Here is a 23197-nt window from a genome sequence, read left to right on the forward strand (position 1 = left end):
TCCTAGAGCTCTGAAAGGAATGAAAACAGAGCCATAAAGCAGTGAAAAGGCAGGATTCTTCTTAAAATCCAGCTAATCCTGCAGCTTCCTTTAAAGTGGCAATAGGAGGAGGCGGGGAAGGGACCAGAATTGTTTTTGCGGCACCCTCCCCTCCCAACCACTGCTCTTGGAGACTAGGAAACTAGGGGGAAAAATCCATAAATCAACCACCAAGAAGACGACAGAAGAAGGAACCAGGCAGGAGAGAGCAAAGCACAGGAGCCAGCTGGGGAGGGAGGGCGGGCAGCATGAGGGGCACTTTATCTGGCAGGCAAGGATGGCTGCCCTCAGAGGGCATGGTGTCCAGACCAGAGGCTGGATCTGGATGAGCCCCCTGCTCCCTGCCTGTGAGGTCTCCTGGGCAGCAGTAGGTCCCGCAGAACAATGATACCACAGCAAAAGATGTCTCTGATCTGATCACATCTCTCCATTCCACCTCCACGTCTTCCCTGCTCACCCACTAGCAGGGCTCCAATAGCCTTTCCAACAAGCAACCAGAGCCAACTTTTAGAGATAAAGGTCAGGTCATGCTGCCCCGGCTTAAAAGATTTCAGTGGCTCTTCACTGCACTTAGAATAAAATCCACGGCCTGCGTGGTCTGACCCCTACTGATGTCCCTGCCTCATCGCATGCCACCATCAGGTCCATCTGGGTCCCAACATGCTTCGCTTCTCAAATTACCAGGTCCTTCCCACTTGATAGCCTCATATGTGCTGCTCACCTGGCCAATCCCTTCCCATCCTTTCAAACACAAATGGAGACCCTCCTCAGTGTCTCCTTCTCAGTGTCTCCTGCTCCCATTCTTCTTTCTCACAGCTCCCCTTCTCCTGTCCACAGTATTTCTGTGACTTGTTTATTCTTCATCCCCTCTACCAGGCCATAGCTCCATGGTCTGGTTCACTCACCACTGAAAAGAGCCCCCAGCCTGGTGCCTGGCATATAGTAGGCACACAATAAACACTTACTGGATAAGTGAAAGAATAAATGAGTGAATAACTAACATCCATAGCAAGTGAGAATCTGGGTAGAAAAAAATAGAACATTTGGAGGCTAAAAGGGCTGGGGTGAAATTTCAAGGATCCTTCAGAAAAATTCTCCATTACAAACCATCCCTAGCACTTATCAGTGTTTGAAACAGTCCATGCTTTGGGTAACAGCAGTTCATATGTCAATTTCTTGTTAAATAGCAAAGAGTCAACATGAATTAGTAATAGATTAATGTAGAGATCCTTTTTCTGTGAATATTTTAGGTTTTGTGGGTCACACAGTCTCTGTTCCAGCTACTCAACTGCTGTAGTAACACAAAAGCAGTCATAGACAGTGTATAAAGGAATGAAGGTGGCCCTGTTCCAATAAAATTTTATTTATAGAAACCGGCCATGGGCTGAATTTGGCCCTCCAGCCATAGTTTGCCAATCCCTGAATTAGAGTAAGGCCTGGCAAAGTTACAAGAGAAGGACACAGTAATGACCAGTTTTTTCAGTCTTCAAGAAATATGCATAGGCGATTCAGGTAATGTCACAAAATCCTAACATTGCTTCACATGCTGTCATAGGCTAAAATAAAGACAAGGACACCTTGAATTTACTTGTAATTATTGTTAGAATACAAAGCATTTCATTTGTATCATTCTGCATGACAGGAATATATTTATATAAATGGGAAATTCTAAGAGCAATTTTCACTCTTGGAGGTACTAAAGACAACATTTGTTAAATGTGTGGTTGGGTGAGTGGATAGACGGACAACAAAAATGGAGAGGACAGGATGTTTAACAGGATGATCACAAAAGTAGACTTACTTGGTCAATAATTAGATGAAACATAAAGAGAGAAGTTATCAAAAATGACTTGGTTTCAGGCTTATGAGATCAGAGGGAGAAGCTGGTGGCAGAGATGGGTAAGATTAATTTGGTTGATGAATAAAAAAACGAAGACAGAGCAGATATTTTTCTCAAGAAATAGACATCCATATACAAAAAATTAATCTAGAACAGGCCTTATATTCTTCATAAAATTAACTCAAAATGGATCATAGGATTACATGTAAAACACAAAACTATAAAACAATTAGAAGATAACATGAGAGAAAACCTAGGTGACTTTGGGTATGGTGATGACTTTTTAGATAAAACACCAAAGGCATAATCCATGAAAGAAATAGTTGATTTATTCAAAATTAAAAACTTCTGCTCTGTGAAAGACAATGTCAGGACAGTGAGAAGACAAGCCACAAACTGGGAGAAAATATTTGCAAAAGGCACATCTGATAAAGGACTATTATCCAAAATACACAAAGAAGTCTTAAAACTCAACAATAAAAAAAAAACAAACAACCCAATTATAAAATGGGCCAACAAACATGTCACCAGAGATATATAAATAAGCACATGAAAAGATGCTCCATATCATATGTCATCAGGGAAATAAAAATTAAAACAACAGTGAGATACCATACCACAAGGCACCTATCAGGAAGGCCGAGATCTGGAAACACTGACAACACCAAACGCTGGTGAGGATGCAGAGAAACAGGAACTCTCATTCACTGCTGGTGGACATGCACTTTGGAAGACAGTTTGGTGGCTTCTTACAAAAAGAAACATGCTCCTACAGTCATACTCCTTGGTATTTAATCAAAGGAGTTGAAAATTTATGTCTACATAAAAACGTGTGCACAAATGTTTATAGCAGCTTTATTCATAATTGCCAAACCTTGGAAGCACCCAAGATGTTCATCAATCAGTGAATGGATAAATAAACTGTGGTACTTCCAGACAATGGACTAATATTCAATGATGAAAAGGAATAAGCTACCAAGCCATGAAAAGACATGGAGGAAACTAAAATGCATATTACTAAATAAAGGAAGCTAATCTGAAAAGGCTACATACTGTATGATTCCAACTACATGGCATCCTGGGAAAGGCAAAACTACAGAGACAGTAAAAAAGATAAGTAGTTATGAGGGGACAGGGAAGGGAGAGAGCAGGCAGAACACAGCAGATTTTTAGAGCAGTGAAACTATACTGCATGGTACTACAGTGGTGAATGCATGTCCTTATACATTGTCCAAATGCATAGAGCATATACCACACCCAGAATGAACCCTAATGTAAACCATGGACTCTGATGTTTATGATACATCAATGGAGGTCCCCCAGTTACAATGAATGTACCACTCTAGTGAGGTATGTTAATAACAGGGAAGGCTAAGCATGTGTGGGAGCAGGAAGCATATGGGAAATATCTTTACTTTCTGTTCAATTTTGCTGTAAACCTAAATATGCTCTTTAAAAGTTCTTTTTAAAACAAACAACCTAAGGAAAACCACAAAGATATCTTCATGATTTCTCTAGTCACTTGATTTCAATTCTTTGTTTTCCAATTAACCAGAGTGATATTCTTTGTCATCCAGAAGATGACAAGGTACAAACAGCCTGAAAGTTTCCTCCTAAAGAAAGCAAGCATTTCAAAATCCCCTGTTTTCTCAGGACTTAATATACAATCAAGAAGGTTTTCATGTTCTTTGAATCCAGATGTCTGGAATTTTCAATAGTGTCTAAGGAGAGTGTAGAACTAAAACTAAAGCTATTGCACTGGGCAGGGAAATAAAAAGTTTAATGAGCCACCTACCATGTGCTCAGAACTACAATCAATGTGCTCACATTGAACCTGCACATGAGCTCCCACTGGAGGCACTAGAATAGACGAGGACCAGCCATAGGCAATGCAGAGAGACTCAGATTTGAATTCCAGCTCTGGTCCTTCCAAGCCCGGTGGCCTCGGGCAAACTTTGTAATCTCTCTGGGCCTCCACTTTCTTATCTGTAGAATAGGATTTGGATTTAAAAACGAAGGTGCTACCCACCCGATATGCTACTAATATTTCACAGCCAGTTTGCAGCCATTATAATCTCCACCTACCTAGGATCTGATTCTCTAACTGTTCTATTGTTTCATGCTGGTATTAATGCACTGAACTGCAAATTGTCTGTCTGTCTGTGTCCACCCTCCTAGGCTACATGCTGTGTGGAGACAAGACTATCAACTGTCCTCTCCATTGTATCCCAGCACCTTGTAGAGAGCCCATGGAACAGGTAGAATTCATTCATTCTACAAATATTCAGTAACCCACAGCTACATACTGAAGTTGATCCCTAGTTAGTATCTCTCCAGCCCAGAGTAGCTTTTTCTGAGACTAACAGTTACTCACTCTGTCCCTGGGGAGATCCTGAATGCCAGCCTCTGTGATATCAGAAGATTGTAAAGCCCTTGAGAGCACAGGAGAGGATGGAGCTGAAAGACACCTGCAGAGGCTGTCCCTGGAGGAGATGTAATGCCAGTGCAGCCTCTAGCCAATGCACTGCCTGCTGGGCCACTGGAGAGCACTGCCAGGCTTTCCCCTGTGGATCTTGCCACAGCCTCACCAGCGATCTACTTATTTGTGACGTGAGCCCAAATCCCCACTTAGATAATCGCCTGCCGAAAAGTTTAGCATGAAATGTGTGCCTCCAGGAGCTGGGGACATGCTCGTTAAATTGAATTAAAATCAAGGTTCTAGTTTTTACCTCGGAGAAAGAAGGAGGCTAGGAATTATTTCTTGAATTAATAAGATTTCAGAAATTTCTGCTGAGGTCTGAATATAGGAAGTGAGCTAGAGCTTAGTAGGAAGATAGGATTCTCCTTCATTGGACAGCTTCACGAAGGCAGCCCTGGCTAGGGTCCAGCAGGCAAGAGGCAGGGCGACCTCTGCCCACTCGGGAAGACTCATATGATCCCGTGTTTTCAGCTGTTTTTGTATATAACCAAAAAAACCTTTGGACGCTGGGCTCATGTTCAAGGTGAGGCAAGAAATGGTAACAAAAGCATCAGATCCTCTCTTGAAGAGCCCCTGTACCAATCCAGGGACTTCTTGTCTCCCAAAACTGTCAGATTTGACCCACAGAACCTTGTCACTTATACACACCTGGAGACCCAGGCCACCAGGCTGTAGTTCCTGACCCAACATTTGACATTTACTCTCTGTGTGGCCTTGGACAAGTTTCTTTCCCTCTCTGAGCCTCAGTTTTCTCATTCATCAAATAAGGGTGAGTGTGAACCACATGGTCTCTAAGGAAGCTCACAAGGCCAGCAAGCCACATCTCATCCTGGATGCTAACCCTAGTCTTGGGCATGAAACACAGGAAGAGCCCTGGAAACCCAGCCTTTAGAAAAATGCTTAATTGGCTCATCTGACTTCAGCATTTTCCTTAAAAGCACATTTAGATCAAGCTACAACCAATTACCATTGAGTACCTACTATGTACTAAGCTATCTCATTAACTGCCTCTTCAGAACCAGCCCATAAGAAATTGTCATTGTCCCCATGTCACAAGTAACAGGCATGAGGGTGCACTCATCCAGAGCATGGGATATGCAACTCTGCTTCCCACCTGAGGGTCCTTGAGCAAGTTACTCAAACTCTCCAAGCCTTCATTTTCTGATCTTTAAAATGAGGATAATGCTAGCCCCTGTCTCATGGGGTTGTTTCAAGGTTTGAATGCACTGGGCCTATGACATGCTCAATAACTATTACCTATCACAATTTACAAGTGTTACCACTACTGCTGTCATTACCATTTCTACTAGAAATGAGAAAAAGTGAAGAGAGGTATGTGAAGGGATATCACTCAAACACTACAATGTTCTAAATTTTAATCAAGTCCACAGACAGACAAGGTGGGTCAGTCAGTCATGAGGTACAAAGTCTCCAGGTAACTCTGGGCAGGCTACTCTACCTCTCAGCCTCAGGGTCTCCATCTGGAAAGCAGAGGCACTATCTAGTTCCCCAGTTCATGTGTTTCATCTGCTAATGTAGATGAGACACCCCTGGCAGAGTGTGTGGAGTGAGCATAAGGCTGTGAAGAAATGGCCCCTCCCTTCACATATGTCTCTTCTGTAATCTCCAAGATTCTAGCCTGCTAGTCCTTCCTTGAAACTCTGTTCCTGCATTAGAATTCTCTGACCAAAAAAAAAAAAAAAAATTCTCTAATGCACAGGTTCAGTGGCCTAGCCAATGGCAAATGGCCCCACTGTGGGACTGAGCTTTCTCCTGAGGGCTAAGTGGAACCACATTTTGCCATGGCCCATGTGCTGGGCCTGAGCGCTCATGTCCACACATGCACATGGACACTCACATGCATGCACAAAACCTTGTCTAAGCAGGGCTCCTGCAATCACACACAGCGCCACCTAGCCAAGCTCCATTGGCCTGGGTATCAGCTCCTGAGGATGTGTAATCATTGAAGAAGCAATAATAATACCAACCATAATAACACCTCCTCCCTTAGCCTTATGGTTCACAGTTCACCTTCACTGTTAGCTGAGTAGGGCAGAGGTTGTGCTTTACTCATCTTTAGATACCCACTAAATAATGCTAGGTACAGAGTAGATATTCAGAAACTGTTTCTTGAATGGATAAATTTTATCTTTGTAACGAGTTTCAAATCAACCATTACTCAGCTCTTGCTATTAGTTACACATCCCGCTAAGTGTTAAATGTGCAACTGTGCACTTCCTCCTGCCAACTACCCCACAGGCATGTTCAGTTATCAATCTCTGTTTTGCAGAAGAGAAAACTAAGGATCAGAGAAGTTAAGTGATGTGCCCAGGGTAACAGCTAGTGACAGACCTGAGATGTGAATCCTGAGTTCAGACCCTGACTCTTACCCTTCAGTCATTCTCTTCCTCTTTAACCAGAAAAGGCAGAAAGGAAGGGAACAGGAGCAATGTGTATGCAGTCTGAAGAAGTAGATCAAGAATGCAATGATTTTAATATTTGAAAAACCAGAAAAATCCTTTTGTCTTTATGATATAAACTACAGAAAGCCAAGATCAGCAAAAGCATCCTGGCTGAAGGGACATACAGGTCTCTGCTTCCTAACAGCCCATAGCACGGGGCTTACTGCTACCTCTTCTGTGCCCTCTTAACTTACCTCCTGTAGGTCCTTCCACATCCAACATTCTAGCACTTTCCTCTTGCTCTTACATACCACTGGGGGAGCCGAGGGGCCCTCTTTTTTAAAAGGGCTCAGAGTTGACCAGTTCCTATTTTCTCAGAGGTTTTGTTTCCAGCCTCTGACCTAGACAGTAGCTTACAATCAAGTTTATGAGCAATTGCCTACTAGAAGCAGGCAGTCAAGGAGTGATGCAGTCGGTTAGAGTGTCCCAGGTATAAGAAAAGCTTCATTTTCTTCTTTTCCACAAGTATGGAGGAAGAAACTAATGGCATTGATTCTCAGTCACAGGATCAAGGGCAATAGGGAGTGGTGGGGACTGTAGCCAACCACATATCCTTAGGAGGTACCTGCTGCTAGTTCAGCCACATTCTGCCATGTAGATACACAAGTTCAGTGTGGCCAAATCTTTCAATTTGCCATGGCATGCAAGAATTCTATTTCTTTTTTCCATGTGAAATTTCCTAATTTCTAAATGTTGGAAACTAATTTTTTTTTCCTTAAAAAATAAAACACATCTGAGAGCTGGACTTAGCCATGAGCTACACATTTATAATCTCTATTGATCCCTGTGGCACAGATGGCTGTATTCACAGACGTCCCTGTGTTCCCCAACATTGCCCAACCTCCCTGACAGCTAGGGGAGACTGTGCCTCGGGTCAGGCCAGCAGGCATGATTGGAAGAGCCATGGTAACTTTCAGGCCAGGGTAGTTAATAGTAATTATCTCCTTTCATTTCCAATTACTGAAAAGGTGCCAACCCTGGAGGCCACATAGTGCAGATGACACAGCAAAGCAACAAGATGGACTTGTCTGCCCTTCCCTGCACAGACCCCAGGTAGGTGAGATCTTGGGGTGGGTCTGTGGAGGCAGCCAGTATTACCTGCACTAGCACACACCTAGAGCACATATCTTAATTACAAAAAAAAGACATGGTAGTAGCTTAGCACTTCCTGGTTTTTGAAGCACTTTAACTCTCTTTTCCCTGTGTGACTGTCAACTCAGTAAGAAGGCAAGATAAGCTTTATTATTTCACAGATGAGCAAACTGAGGCTTAGAAGGTAGAAGTGACTAGCTCTGAGCTGTGTGACAAATAAAAGGTGAACTGGGATTCTAGCTCTGGGCTCCTGAGTGGACCCCCCTGTCCAGTGTTCCCCTTACTTCCCTTTGCAACATGACCTCCTTAGAACTCTCTGGGTCACCTGTGAGCTCACACAGGACAACTCATGCTCCCCCTCCCATCCACGCTAGTTGCTTGAAGATGTGCCTCTTACCTTTCCTGTGGACTTGGTCCCCTTCCAGATACAGAAGTAGCAGATGGTCCAGGCTGCCAGGAGACACAAGGCCAGCTCCCAGCGGAGATTTCCAATGTTCTCAATCCCATCCGAGATGGCCAGGACCCGGTGCCTGCAGAAGAAAGGGTTCTGAGTCAAAGGGGCAGTAGATGGTCTGCCCCAACCAAACCCTGAGCAAAGCTAGTGTTGCAGAGAGGCAAGGACAGCACACCCATTCCTTTATCCACCACCCCCAATTCACCCACCATCTTTTGAGCAAAACTAAGGGCTGGATGTGGGGGCCTCAGAGAGGAATAAGACCCAGCCTCTGCCTTCATGGAGTCACTCCATGGGGGCACGGGGGGAAAGGGCCCGGTTAGCAGACAGTTTATGGTACAACATGGTAAGGATAGGAGGGTAGAAGCACAGGGCCTTTGGTTAGACCAAGGTGCTTCCAGCATACCTCAGGGTCCTGGGAGACCACAGTCCTGTCCATAACCACAGTCCATAAACACTCAGGTTCCTCTCTCAGAAGATCACAACACCCTGGCCTGCTGAACTCAAGGGTTGCCACTTTAGACAAAAGATTTCAGAGCCAGGTGATGTGGTTCCTGTTTCTCTACTGTTGCGACCATGACAGAAGCATGTGTCAAGATGGAGCCTCTAGAAGCCTGAGTTCCTGAGTGACTACATGGACCCTCCTGCCACCCTGTGTCAGAGTGTGGTACGAGTGAGAAATGAACTCTGTTGCTCTAAGCTACTGAGGTCTTTGGGGGCATTTGTTACTGTAGCATAAACCAACCTATCCTGACTGCTAGAGGGGGCCAGGGAAAGCTTCCTGGAAGAAGTAAGATTTAAGGCCACTGTGAAAGATGATGCAAGTGAGCCAGGAGAGGGAGGTGTAAAGATTGTTTTAGGTTGAGGGGATAGGATGAGCAAAGGCCAGAAAATGGGCATGGGATACCTGGGGAATGTTAGAGCATTCATTCCATGAAGGAAAAAGCAGAAAAGGTAAATAGAGGCATCATCAGGAGCCTAGAGTAGCATGCCAAGGGGTAGGGTGTCACACAGAGCCCAGGCCACAGAAAAGAGAGGCCCCTGGATGCACTGAGCCAATGCCTCCAGCTACGGCCGTCGTTCAGAACCCATCAATTCTTCAGAGTTGACACAGGTCTGGCTCCCAGAGCCCATGCCTGGGGTTTGTGTTTCTTTAAAGTCAAACTCGCCACGCTCCATATTGTGCAGAACCAGGGCACCAACACAAACCCCTTCCAAGCTTGCTCCACGAACCCCATTCCGGCTGCCAAACCACCCCCACCAGACCACGCCAGTTGCCTCAGCACTCTGGGAACGTCCTTTGAGAAAGCAGCTCCCATCCCACTAAGCATGAAAGCCTCCCTCAGTGTCTGTCTCCCTGGGAATCCGGTAGGGGCCTGATTCTGCATTAATTACTCAATGACACCAATTAGTACTGGTCTGCAGGCTCCTTCCAGCCTCAACTGCCACAGGAGAAAGCAGGCAGGCCCCCAAACAAAATCAGGCTGTGTGAGACCATGGATTTACTCAACAGGAAACAAGCTGTCAGACCTGTAGCCAGAAGTGGGAACATCCACATTAATATGCATTTATTGAGCAACTATTTGTGCCAGCTATTATGTTAACACTAGGTCCTGAGGATAAGAAGGTACACATGATATGGCTCTTGCCCTTGACCAGGATATGTTAGACACAAAAGAAGTCCAAGTTATTTGAGAAGGAATGGAGACAGCTACATAGTTATAACAATTACTTTATTTCCTTCTTATGTCTTGGTAGTCTCTGGCTTTAATTAATTTAAAAACTATAGGATCTCCTAAATGAAACCCTAAAGAGTATCTATTATTATAAAGGAGCAATGGGCCCCAGAGCACGATTCTTGTGGGGTGCTTGCCAAAAGACAAAATTCCTGTACTCCATCCCAGATCCACTGAAGTCCAAATCTTTGTGGAACAGCCCCTGGGAAACTGCATTTTGACATGTTTCCCCAAGGATTACTCAAGCATGGTAAGGCTTGATCCCCACAGAAGTAGAGTTTCCTTGCAAGGAAGGAATGACCTACCAGCTTTACCCGATTAGTGTTCAACCTTTATTTATTTATTTCTTTTGGTGGAGGGAGGGAGGGAGTAGACTTGGACTTGGGAGTCAGGGATCCTTTGAGAAGCTACTTTCTCCCCAGATAAATACCCTGATGCTCCCCCCAACATTCTGTAGGACACTGACTCCCTTATCTCCAGATTAAGAGCCTTATAGATAACATATACTCACTCATCTTACAAACTACCCCCCAGAGCACCCTGAAATCATCAGCTGGTGAATGAGAAGGGACAACTCAGAGCAGGTAAGAAAGTGTGCCACTACAGATGGAGAGGTCCTGGCTGTGGTCTGCCCCACTCCACTCCAGCCTCTGACTTTTTCACCAAAAAAACACTCACGCAGGTCCTCAGCTAGTAGGAACACACACACACACACACACACACACACACACACACACACACACACACGCCTTCTTGTTGATGTCATCGTTTTCTGAACTGGGAAAAGCAAGCTGAAAATGACGGAGATAGAGGGAGAAAGAAGGGGGCAGACCAGCCAGGAGTAGGCTGGCTAATGGTCCCCTCTATTCCACATTTTGGATACTGCAAAGTTTTGAGTCATTGCAGCCTGCTTTGGCGCCCTCTCGCTTAATTGAACAATCTACCATAATTCCCAGAATGGGAAGCAGATTACTAAAAGCCACACAAAAGAAACTGCTCTTTTGTTTCACCAGACACTATTTGAAAACATCCTCAAACTATTTTCTTTAGGTTTTACCCACACTGACTCTAACCATGGACCTTGGGTTTCTAAAGAAAGGGGGCTCAGGGGCCAGGTTCTCAGCCTGCAGAGCTGTGGGGTTGTTTTGAAACCTACAAGGGCAGCCTTTGAGAGCATGGGGGCTGGGCATTTAGCTCTGGGGACTTGGAGAAGGCACAGCTCTTCCTGGGAAAGAGCTTTCTTAATGACCTACCCCCATGAAGTGCTGGGACAGAAGAAAGGTCTGAATAAGGAAGAGATTGCTGCCAACACTCTGGCAACAAAAGGATCCAGGACCAGACCTCCCAATACCGTGCAGGGAGCGGGAAATGTTGAAGACTAGATGGGGGCCTTTGGAGGGATTCATTTACTCGAGAAATATTGTTTACCTACTCTAAGCCAGGCACAAAAGTAGAGTCTTCATGAAGCATCTTTTTCAGGCCATAAGAGTGTAATATTTCTGGAGATTTCCATCCAGAGGCTGAAATCTCAGAGCTCAGAGGTATAACACCTGTGTTTCTACAGCCCCTGGCACATACGAAGAAGGGCTGTGTTCAATTACCAGCTCTGCTCCTTCCCAGCTGTGAGATGTTGTGTAGGAGGCATCACTTCTCTGAGTCTCAGCTTCTTCATCTGTAAAATGGGAGTGATGATATCTCCCTTCTACAGATTTTCAAGCATGAACTCATCTAAGCCTCTCAATCCTTGAGGTAGGTACAATTATTATCATCATTTCAAAGATTGAGAAACACACAGGTTATAATAATTTGCCTAAAGTCATACCACTAACAACAGACAGAGTTGTAAATTGAACCCAGGGATCCTGACTCTAGAGTTCACACTTTCAGCCACAATATTAACTCTTAGATTCTCCTATAAATACTAAAATCACCACCTTCCTCTCTTATTTTTAGATTAGAGCTACAGTAAATGCATGCCCAAAGCTATCTTGCATGTCTTTGTGTGTTAGGTAAAAGTAGTATGCAGCAATGGTTTTTAACTGCCGGTCCACCAGAAATTTCATGCTGCTCCATGGAGAGTTAACCACCCTGATGTAGTAAGAAGATTATAGACCCAATGGTTATAAACTCTATAATCTTTATACAACATCAGGGTGGTTAACTCTTTTGCAGACTGGTACAAAATTTCTTGCAGACCAGCAGTTGAAAACCACTGGTATACTGTATGTGTCCTTTATGCATTTATTAATTTATATAAGTAATACTTATTAAAGTGTCATCAGTGTGCTAGCTACTGTGCTATGCCCAGGGGTCCCTAAAGAGCTTGTGTTCTAATGAGGAAGGCAGATGAGTAAACAGAGCATGGCATGAAGAGGGTTATGATAGAGAAAAGCAGGGGACCCTTCCTCAATGGGGATCTGGCTAACATCAGAACGTAGAGGTGGAGGTGGCTCCTGCCTATAGGGTAGTTAGCAAAAGAGAGAATTAGCAAAGAGAAAGGGGATATTTGAGGACAGAAAGGCCACCAAGGGCAAAAGCCAGGAGGCTGGAATGAGGCTCAGTGAGGCCAGAGCAGGACATGATGTGTTAGGTAGTGCAGCAGAAGCCAGGGTGAGTGAGGGGGTGAGGACATGGCTGGAATGGTGAGCCAGAGCTAGACTGTGAGCCTTACTGAGGAGCGGGGGCTTCATCCTGAAGCTGATGGAAGCGTGGAAGAGTCAAACAGGGGTGAGACCCCATCAGATGTATGTTTCAGAAAACTCTCTGGCTTTTGGAAGAATGGACAGGAAGGGTGGGATGGAGCAGGGTGTCTACTGCAGAGAACTTTGCCTGAATTTGGGCAACAAACAGGGAGGGTCTGGATTAAGGTAGGGGAATCGTCCTGGAGGGGAACTAGTGGGTTTGAGAGCAGCAGAGGTTTCAGGTGGCAGGAAGCAGGGAAGGAGGAGGTCTAGGCTGGCACCCAGGTTTGTACCTACGTGGATGGCAGGTCATTAGCTGAGCAGGAGTAACTGTCCAGCAGGGTAGAAGAAGAGGTGAAAAATCAATCTTTTAGATAAGATGATTCTGAGATGTCTGTGGGACCCCAGGGAATTGCAATGCCCCAAAGCAAGTGGGTCTCTAAATGCAAAGTTCAGAAAAGATATGAAAGGATGGATCAGGGTGTCCTGGGAGAGCAAGAAGCTGCCTGGGGAGCGCTGGAAAAGGGGAAGGAGAGGGTCTACAGGAGAGCCCCTGGAACCCCAAATTTATAGAACAGAGAGGAAGGGAGGACTCCTTGCAGGACATGGAAAAGGGTGAATAGAAAGGCAGGGAGCAGCCAGAGAAGGTGGCATCCCCTAACACAGGGGAAGGGGGAGCTTCCCAGAAGCGGAAGCAGCCCATCTGCCAAGGGCTGCAGAGAGGCCTGGTGAGAGGAAGAGTGGCTGTGAGATGTGGGATCAGGAGGGACTGGCGGCAGGGCAAGGAGAGCTGGTTGTCTGGGCAGGGGGCAGAGGCAGACTTCAGGCGGTATGGTGAGAGGGAGATGAGAGGCAAGAGCCTGGTGAGACAGCTCTTTTGGGAAGTTGGGCTCTGACAGGTCAGAGATGATGGTACCGAAAGGGACCACAGGGGACAAGAGCTGTTTTACTTACATTTGTTTTCAGGTTGGTGAGACAGGGATTGTTAATGGGAAAGAGCCCGAAGGGAGGGGAAACTTTCCATTAAAGGAGGGAATCAGGGATAAGAGAGAAGAGAAGGGGGTAGAAGTCCCAGAGATGGAGGCAGGGAAAGAGTCCACAGGTGGAGACATCATTTCTACAGGAACTGGAAGGAAAGAGTTGGGGAAACCAAGAGGTGAGTTTTAAAGCAAACTCTGTTCATATTAACAGACTCTCAGAGGAAGGAACAAGGAGCTGTCTGTAGAGGGGACTGTGGCAGGTGCCACCTGAGAGCCCTCACACCTCATGGCATTCATTCTCATGGTGAAGGCAGTTTAATACTCATTTTACAAGTGGGGAAACTGAGGCCCAGATAGGTGAAGCAATTTGCCCAGATTAGGGCCTGAAACTAGGTTCTTCTGATCCTCACACACCCACTACCTCTCCAGAAACTGACGCCAGAGACAGGAGGCTTGCTGCTCAAAGCCTCTCCTATTCCTGGGATGTCAACCTCACTTCCCTCTGTCTCTCCTACACACAAAGGGCTGAATCTGGAAGGAAGGAAGGAAGCGCTCTCACACCTGGAGCTTCCCTTCCAGACACTCCAGCTTGCAGAACCAGGGGTGGTCTGACCAGAGGAGGCAGAAGGGGAGAAGCCCCTCAACCCCCTTCCCCCCAGTCAGCCACCACAGAGCCTGGGAGAGGCCGTGTGGGAACAGCTGCGGTGAAGCCTGGGGAAGCCTCATATTAATGTCCAGCACGGATCCGGCAAACACATCACCTTTCTTTAACCTGCCATAGAGGAAAGTGCTGCCAGGGACGCAGAGACCGCTCTAAAAGCTGGCGCTGAGGAGCTGAGCTATAAATAGCCTTGCTCAGTCTTCCTTTCTGGTCTCCCAAAGCAACAAACAAAAAAACCAGCCCATCACCAAAACAAATGTGCCTTTCCTACCCCTTCCAAAATCCCTCTGCCTTCGGGGTTCTGCTCACTTCCTTGGGAAGAAAGAACTGCATGTCTCCAACTTTCTCTGTATACAGAACCTGCTCCTGCAAAGCCCACAGCTGAGGCCCTAACCCTAGCAGGGGACTCAGGGCAAGGACCCTCCTAGACAAGAAATTGAGGCCTCTGCATCCTGCATTCATTCAGCAGATAGTTACAGGGTGCTAACGCCATGCTACAATGATGAGTAAAGCAGGCATATTCCATCCTCAGGGAGTTTACCACCTGAGAGTATGAAGAGACTAACATGGACAGCAACAGCTTACATTTCCTTCATGCTTGCCCCTGATGTGAGTGCAACTATTATTCCATTTTACAGATGGGAAAACTGTGGCTTAGGGAAGTAATATACCCAGAAAGGCAGAGGCAGAACCTGAAGCCACATCTGTTGAATTTCAGAGGCAGAGCTGGGCCCACTATCCCATTTTGGGGAAGATGGAAACAAATACGTCATTCAGGGGATACAATTAGGAACCTAAGTTGGCCTAAAGGGGTCTAGAGCTATGGCTTCAATTTCTTCTATCACTGCATAAATCCTCTCCTAGGCCACAAAGAAGTCCCCACCAGTCCCCAAACACATCCTGCACTTCTCCACCTTCCAGAATTCACTCCACTGTTCCCTCGGCCAGGTATGTCCTTCACAGTTCTCCCAAGCTTTTAAAATTCTATCTGTCCTTCAAGGACCAGCTCAAATAATACAAAGCCTCACAAAAGTTTCCTGGCTACACCCATATCCTTACCCTTAGGGACTAGCCTCTCCCCCAATCCAAAGGTTAAGTGAAGTATTCACTGTGCACCAGGCACTAACTAGGTCAGGGGTCAGCAACTTTTTTCTGTAAAGGGCCAGAGAGTAAATATTTTAGGTTTTGCAAGGCCTATGGTCTCTGTCCCAACTGTCCAAATTTATCCTTGCATTGTGAAAGTCTCCATAGATAATTTGTAAATGAATGAATGTGGTGGTCTTCCAATAAATTTTGATTTAACAAAACAGGCAGCAGATGGAATTTGGCTGTCTGTCTTCTGATCCCTGCCCTAGGCTAATGCTTCCCAAAACACTAATCCTTCAAGACACCCCAAGCTCCCAGGTCACACTGAGACCTCATTTGAGAAAATGCTGTACACTGTAGCCCTCCTTAGAGTCTCAACACCCATTAGAATATTAAACTCTCTAAGAATTCCCAAAATAAAGAGATACCTCTAGAGCTTTGTGTAACCCAATGTTTCCCAAATGTACTTAGAAGTATTTCCCATTAAACCACAATGAGCTATTACTTCATACCCACTAGGACGGCTATAATAAAAAAGATAGACACTAACAAGTGTCCTCAAAGATGTGGAAAAATGGAGCTCTCATATACTGTTGGTAGGAATGAAAAATGATTTAGCTATATTGGAAAAACAGTTTGGCAGCTTCTTAAAAAGATAAACATAAAATTCAGCAATTTCATCCCTAGGCTATTCATAATAGCCCCAAACTAAGCAGCCCAATTGTCCATCACCTGAATGATAGACAGAGAAAATATAGCATACTGATACAATGGAATATTTTTAGCCACAAGAAGGAATGAATTAGTAATATATGCTATAACATGAGTGAACCTTGAAAACATTAAGTGGAAGAAGACAGTGACAAAGAACCACACATTACACGATTCCATTTACATGCAATGTCTGGGGTAGACCAATCTACTGAGAAGTGAAGTAGATGAGTGGTTGTCTAGAGGTTGGAAGGAAATTAACTGTAAACACACAGGAGGGATCTAACTAAGGTGATGGCAATGTCCTAAACATGTATTTGGCGATGGCTTCACACCTGGCAAATTTACTCAAAATCCTTGACTTGTATACCGAAAAGGGTTGCAGTTGATGATTATACCTCAAAATGATTAGAAAGTTGTTAAGAAGGAAGTGTCCTCCACCAACGGTCTGCTTTTCCAAAGCAATACTTCCTAACATTATGCAGAACACACACTTTGGAAGATAGCACAGACACTTTTGTGTATGTTATCTTGTTTTACTCCCATTGTTCTGAGGAAACTGAGGCTCCAGGTAATATGTACCTTGCCTTGGATCACAAATTGGTAAGTTGCAGAGCCTGGCCTGGCACCCTGGTCTCCTGATCCCAGTGCAATGCCTATTTCGGCCCTCCATGGCTGGAGGGTGAGGTCTGGGAAAGAGGAGGTACTTGAGATAAGAGAGTATGTCTAGAAGTGGGGAATGTTAAAGCTTCAGAACACGGGGGAGGGCCTGTAAACTTGTGCCTAGCAGGGAGGTGCAAACAGTACTGCAGGCCAGGAGGCAAAGTGCAGATAGGGCAGGCTGAGAAACAGAGGCTGCCAGAGCCCAAGGGACTCCACCCCAGGTTTGGAATGCAGCCCATTCTCGTGTGCAGAGCATGGATCTCACACAGAGAAAAGGGCCTACTGTCCCATGACTGGGGTCCAGGACCCTCAGATGCCTGACCCTTTCTCCTCGTCAGTATAGCCCGAAAGTGCTGCCCCAGCCTTCCCAGCCTCACGGGCTCTCATGGTGCAGCAGCTCTGTATTCCATCCCGCTGGAAACTCCCCTTGGCTCCTGGCAAAGAGCCACTGTCTGCCACAGAGGGGCAGTGAGCAATAAGGGCACACGTGCCATCAGGAAAAGCCTGAGGAGAGGAAGCCCGGAGTAGGGAGTGGGGGACTGCTGCCAGCTCCCATGTACGCCACCAGGAGACCTCTGTTCTTTGAGTATCTCCGTATCCACCTCAGCTGTGGTGTGGGGAGGGTGGATGGGCTGAGAATGAATGAGATGCAGGAGCTAGAGAAGTTAACATTGACTAGTTACTTCTCCCCTACCACTGTCACTTCATACTGATGGCACCTGGAAGGATGGGAGAGATATACCCATTTCACCCATGAGGATACAGAGACTCAGAATCACATGCAGTGTCCCTGCCAGTAAGTGGGACAGTCAAACCCCCAGGTCTGGTGCTTCTTCCCCATCCTGGATGTCTTCCAGGGAGAGCATGGAACAGAAGTCGTGTGTGTGTGTGTGTGTGTGTGTGTGTGTGTGTGTGTGTGAGAGAGAGAGAGAGAGAGAGAGAGAGAGGGAGGAGGGGGGAGAGAGAGATTGTGTAAATCTGGGGAGTTTTATATACTTTCTCATGGTTTTATTAAAAATAATCTAGAATTGAGATAACACACTAAAATTTGGTAACAGCCCCGTTGTTATTCTGTGCCCGAGCCTGAATTAAAGTCGTTCATTAACACTTTGTGTTGCCAGCTGCAGGAACATAAGCTGTACACTTCAATTTACATCTGTCATCCCAGCAGATCAGCATCTGCAAGTCTCACACCCAACACCTGGCTCAGCTGGAAACAACTGCATTCTTTTAAAAACAAAGTTCAAGTCATTTCCTAAAGGAACCCCTTGCAATCCAGAGAAAACACAACCTGACGGGTGTTTATTTTGTTTTTGCTGGGCACTGGAGCCTGTCTTCAGTCATTCCTCATTAGATTTTCCTTCCTACCCTCCCTCTATCAATTGTATTTCCCCATCTGTTGAAAAAATCTTCCTTCCAGAGCCTAGGTCCATGGGGCTGCAGTGAGGAGGGACAAGCCAGTCTGATTCTGCCCAAGATAAAACAGATAGCTAATGGCATTTCAGAGATAGGCAGGAGGAACATGGAAGGGCAGAGGGAGGCAGGTGGGGATCAGAGAGGTCTGCTCTCAGCCCAGGTCTGGCTCCACGAGCCAAGAGAGGCACATTGAACAAGTCTCTTAACCTCTCTCTCCCTGCCTCAGAATTCTGTTGCTTCCACTGACTAGCCTTGGGTTTGTTACTTAAATCTCAATGTGAACATACAATGGAGAAAAGAAAGCCTCTTCAATAAATGGTGCTGGGAAAACTGGAAACCCACATGCAAAAGAATGAAACTGGACTACAGTTTGTCCCCCTGTACTAAAATTAACTCAAAATGGATCAAAGATCTAAACATAAGACCTGAAACAATAAAGTACATAGAAGAAGACATAGGTACTAAACTCATGGACCTGGGTTTTAAAGAGCATTTTATGAATTTGACTCCACAGGCAAGAGAAGTGAAGGCAAAAATTAATGAATGGGACTACATCAGACTAAGAAGTTTTTGCTCAGCAAGAGAAACTGATAACAAAATAAACAGAAAGCCAACTAAATGGGAAATCATATTTTCAAACAACAGCTCAGATAAGGGCCTAATATCCAAAATATACAAAGAACTCATAAAACTCAACAACAAACAAACAAACAATCCAATAAAAAAATGGGAAGAGGACATGAACAGACACTTCTCCCAGGAGGAAGTACAAATGGCCAACAGATATATGAAAAGATGCTCATCTTCTTTAGTTATTAGAGAAATGCAAATCAAAACTGCAATGAGATACCACCTCACACCTGTTCGATTAGCTATTATTAACAAGACAGGTAATAGCAAATGTTGGAGAGGCTGTGGAGAAAAAGGAACCCTCATACACTGTTGTTGGGAATGTAAAGTAGTACAACCATTATGGAAGAAAGTATGGTGGTTCCTCAAAAAACTGAAAATAGAACTACCTTATGACCCAGCAATCCCTCTACTGGATATATACCCCAAAAACTCAGAAACATTGATACGTAAAGACACATGCAGCCCCATGTTCATTGCAGCATTGTTCACAGTGGCCAGGACATGGAAACAACCAAAAAGCCCGTCAATAGACGACTGGATAAAGAAGATGTGGCACATATACACTATGGAATACTACTCAGCCATAAGAAATGATGACATCAGATCATTTACAGCAAAATGGTGGGATCTTGATAACATTATACAAAGTGAAATAAGTAAATCAGAAAAAACCAGGAACTGCATTATTCCATACGTAGGTGGGACATAAAAGTGAAACTAAGAGACATTGATAAGAGTGTGGTGGTTACGGGGGGAGGGGGGAAAGGGAGAGGGAAAGGGGGAGGGGGAGGGGCACAAAGAAAACTAGATAGAAGGTGACAGAGGACAATCTGACTTTGGGTGATGGGTATGCAACATAATTGAAAGACAAGATAACCTGGACTTGTTGATCTTTGAATATATGTAACCTGATTTATTGATGTCGCCCCATTAAAAAAATAAAATTATAATTAAAAAAAAAAATCTCAATGTGACTCACTTTCTTTGTCTGTAAAATGGGACTAGAAGTAGTAGCAGTAATTGGGCTTAGTAGGTACTGAAGTACTATGATCTATTATCCAATCTTTTTTTTTATCCTTACCCCCATTCCCACAGCACCTTTCTCCCTTCCCTTCAGCTTTATCCCATCCTATCATCCCCTTTCCCTCTGTTATCTTTTCCTCTGGTCCCTTTGATCTCTCCTCTGTTTCTATTCCATTCCTCATTTCACATTGTTCATTGGATTCCTCAAATGAGTGAGGTCATATGATATTTTTCTTTTTCTACCTGGCTTATATCACTTAACATAATAGTTTCCATGTCCATCCATGTTGTCACAAAAGGTAAGATTTCCTTCTTTTTCATGGCCCCATAGTATTCCATTGTATATATGTACCACTGCTTTTCAATCCACTCGTCCACTGACAAGACACTTGGGCTGTTTCCAGATCTTCGCTATTATGAACAATGCTGCCATAAACATGGGGGGGGGTACATTTCTCCTTTTGAAACAGTGCTATGGTGTTATTGGGGTATATTCCTAAAAATGGGATAGCTGGGTCAAAAGGCAGTTCCATTTTTAATTTTTTGAGGAATCTCCATACTGTTCTCCACAGTGGCTGCACCAGTCTGCATTCCCACCAGCAGTGCAGGAAGGTTCCCTTTTCTCCACATCCTTGCCAGCACTTATTTTGTGTTGTTTTGTTGATGAGCGCCATTCTGACTGGTGTGTGGTGATATCTCGTTGTGATTTTAATTTGCATTTCTCTAATGATTAGTGATGTTGAGCATTTTTTCATATGCCTATTGGCCATCTGTATGTCTCTTTGGAGAAGTGTCTATTCATTTCTTTTGCCCATTTTTTGATTGGATTGTTTATATTCCTGGTGTTAAGTTTTATAGGTTCTTTATAAATTTTGGTTATTAACCCCTTATCAGACGTATTGTCAAATATGTTCTCCCATTGTGTGGTATGTCTTTTTATTCTGTTCTTATTGTCTTTAGCTGGTCAAAAGCTTTTTAGTTGATATAGTCCCATTTGTTTATCTTGTCTTTTATTTCACTTGCCCGTGGAGATAAATCAGCAAATATATTGCTGCAAGAGATGTCGGAGAGCTTATGTTTTCTTCTAAGATGCTTATGGTTTCACGGCTTACATTTAAGTCTTTTATCCATTTTGAGTTTATTTTTGTGAATGGTATAAGTTGGTGGTCTAGTTTCATTTTTTTGCAAGTAGTCGTCAAATTTTCCCAGTACCATTTGTTGAAGAGGCTGTCTTTACTCCATTGTATGCTCTTACCTCCTTTGTCAAATATCAGTTGTCCATAAAGGTGTGGGTTTATTTCTGGGTTCTCTGTTCTGTTCCATTGATCTATATGCCTGTTCTTATGCCAGTACCAAGCTGTTTTGAGTACAATGGCCTTGTAGTATAACTTGATATCAGGAAGTGTGATACCTCCCACTTTATTCTTCCTTTTTAAGATTGCTGAGGCTATTCGTGTTCTTTTTTGGTTCCATATAAATTTTTGGAATATGTGTTCTATATCTTTGAAGTATGTCATTGGTATTTTAATTGGCATTGCATTGAATTTATAAATTGCTTTGGGTAATATAGACATTTTAATGATGTTTATTCTTCCTAACCATGAGCACAGTATATGCTTCCATTTGTTTTATCTTCCTTGATTTCTTTGATCAATGTTTTATAATTTTCCAAGTACAAGTTTTTAATCTCCTTGGTTAAATTTACTCCTAGGTACTTTATTTTTTTGGTTGCAATAGTGAAGGGGATTGTTTCCTTAATTTATCTTTCTGACAGTTCATTGTTGGTGTATAAAAATGCCTCTGGTTTCTGAGTATTATCCATTCTTGATCACTAAAGATATTCGTATGTAAAATCACACCCTCTCCCCAGACAAATAACGGATGTTTTACACACACACAAATGGGAAGCAGCGAATTACTGAACCAAAGAGTTTTGCCTGAGGTTCCTTTTATGTCCTAATGGGTAGAGTAATGAAAAGAAAGTCACACTTTGTTATTAAGCACCCACTGTGTACTCTGGCCCTGAGCACAGTCCTTTAAGCACATTACTTCATTTAATCCACCCGCCCAGGAGATAAATGTGACATCACTGTAGGGAAATAAGAAGAATGGTATTACATGTGCAGGAAAATACTAGCAGAAAGAGACTATCAATTACTAATAGAATGATCTCTTAGGGAGTAGGGCTGGGGGGACCATTTTGCAATAGACTGAATGTCTCCTCCTAAAATTCATGTTGAAATCCTAACCCTCAAGTGATGTATTAAAAGATGGGACTTTTGGGAGGTGTTTAGGTCATGAGGGTGGAACCCTCTCATGAATGGGATTAGTGCCTTTATAAAAGGGACCCCAGAGAGCTTCCTGGCCCCTTCTGTTACATAAGGAAACAGTGAAAAGACAGCCTTCTGTGAACCAGAAAATGAGTCCTCACAATACACTGAAACTGTCAACACCTTGATTTTGAACTTCCCAGCCTCCAGACCCTGAGAAATAAATGTTTGTTGTTTAAGCCCCCAGTCCATGGTATTTTGTAATAGCAGCCTGAACAGACTAAGACACATATTTATAAGATAAATAGTAACCCCTCCTTACACATGGAGGATACATTCCAAGACCCTCAGTAAATGGCTGCTTGAAATCATGAATTTCAAAACCCCACATATACTATTTTTTTCTATACATACATGCCTATGATAAAGATTAATTTATAAATCAGGCATGGTAAGAGATTAATAACAATAACTAATAATAAAATAGGAGAATTATAACAATACATTGTAATAAAAGTTATGTAAATGCTCTCAAAATATCTTATTGTATTGTGCTCATTCTCATTGTGATGATGTAAAATTATGCAATGCCTACATGATAAAGATGAGGTGAATGGCGTCAACACTGTGACATAGCGTGAGGCTCCTATGAGGGTTATGTGAACACAAGCATAGCAATACTGAGACAATTGATCTGACAACCAAGACAGCTACTAAGAGACTAGCAGGTAGGGAGTGTTACAGTGTGGATACACTGGACAAACAGATGATTCACATCCCGGGCAGGACAGAGCAAGATGGCACAAGATTGTGTTATGCTACTCAGAATAGCATGCAATTTAACACTTAAGAATTGTTTATTTCTGGGATTTTCCATCTCATAGTTTCAGACCATGGTTGAGTGTAGGCAACTGTATATAACTAGTGTAGTCATGCCTGTAGAACAGTTTCAGAAGTGGAATTTGGGGGAC

At 44.0% G+C, this 23197-nt stretch overlaps 1 protein-coding gene across 1 annotated transcript in view; it reads right to left on the minus strand.

Moving 5' to 3' along the window:
- Nucleotides 1-23197, minus strand: part of SLC6A11 (solute carrier family 6 member 11) — a 125439-nt gene that overhangs the window by 87408 nt on the left and 14834 nt on the right. Inside the window, exon 5 of the mRNA XM_066350729.1 lies at nucleotides 8310-8442. Within this exon, the coding sequence (XP_066206826.1) occupies nucleotides 8310-8442 (133 nt within the window). The remainder of the gene's footprint in view (nucleotides 1-8309; nucleotides 8443-23197) is intronic.

The sequence above is a fragment of the Saccopteryx leptura genome, chromosome 10, assembly GCF_036850995.1.
Source record: "Saccopteryx leptura isolate mSacLep1 chromosome 10, mSacLep1_pri_phased_curated, whole genome shotgun sequence".
Taxonomy (NCBI): Eukaryota; Metazoa; Chordata; class Mammalia; order Chiroptera; family Emballonuridae; genus Saccopteryx; species Saccopteryx leptura.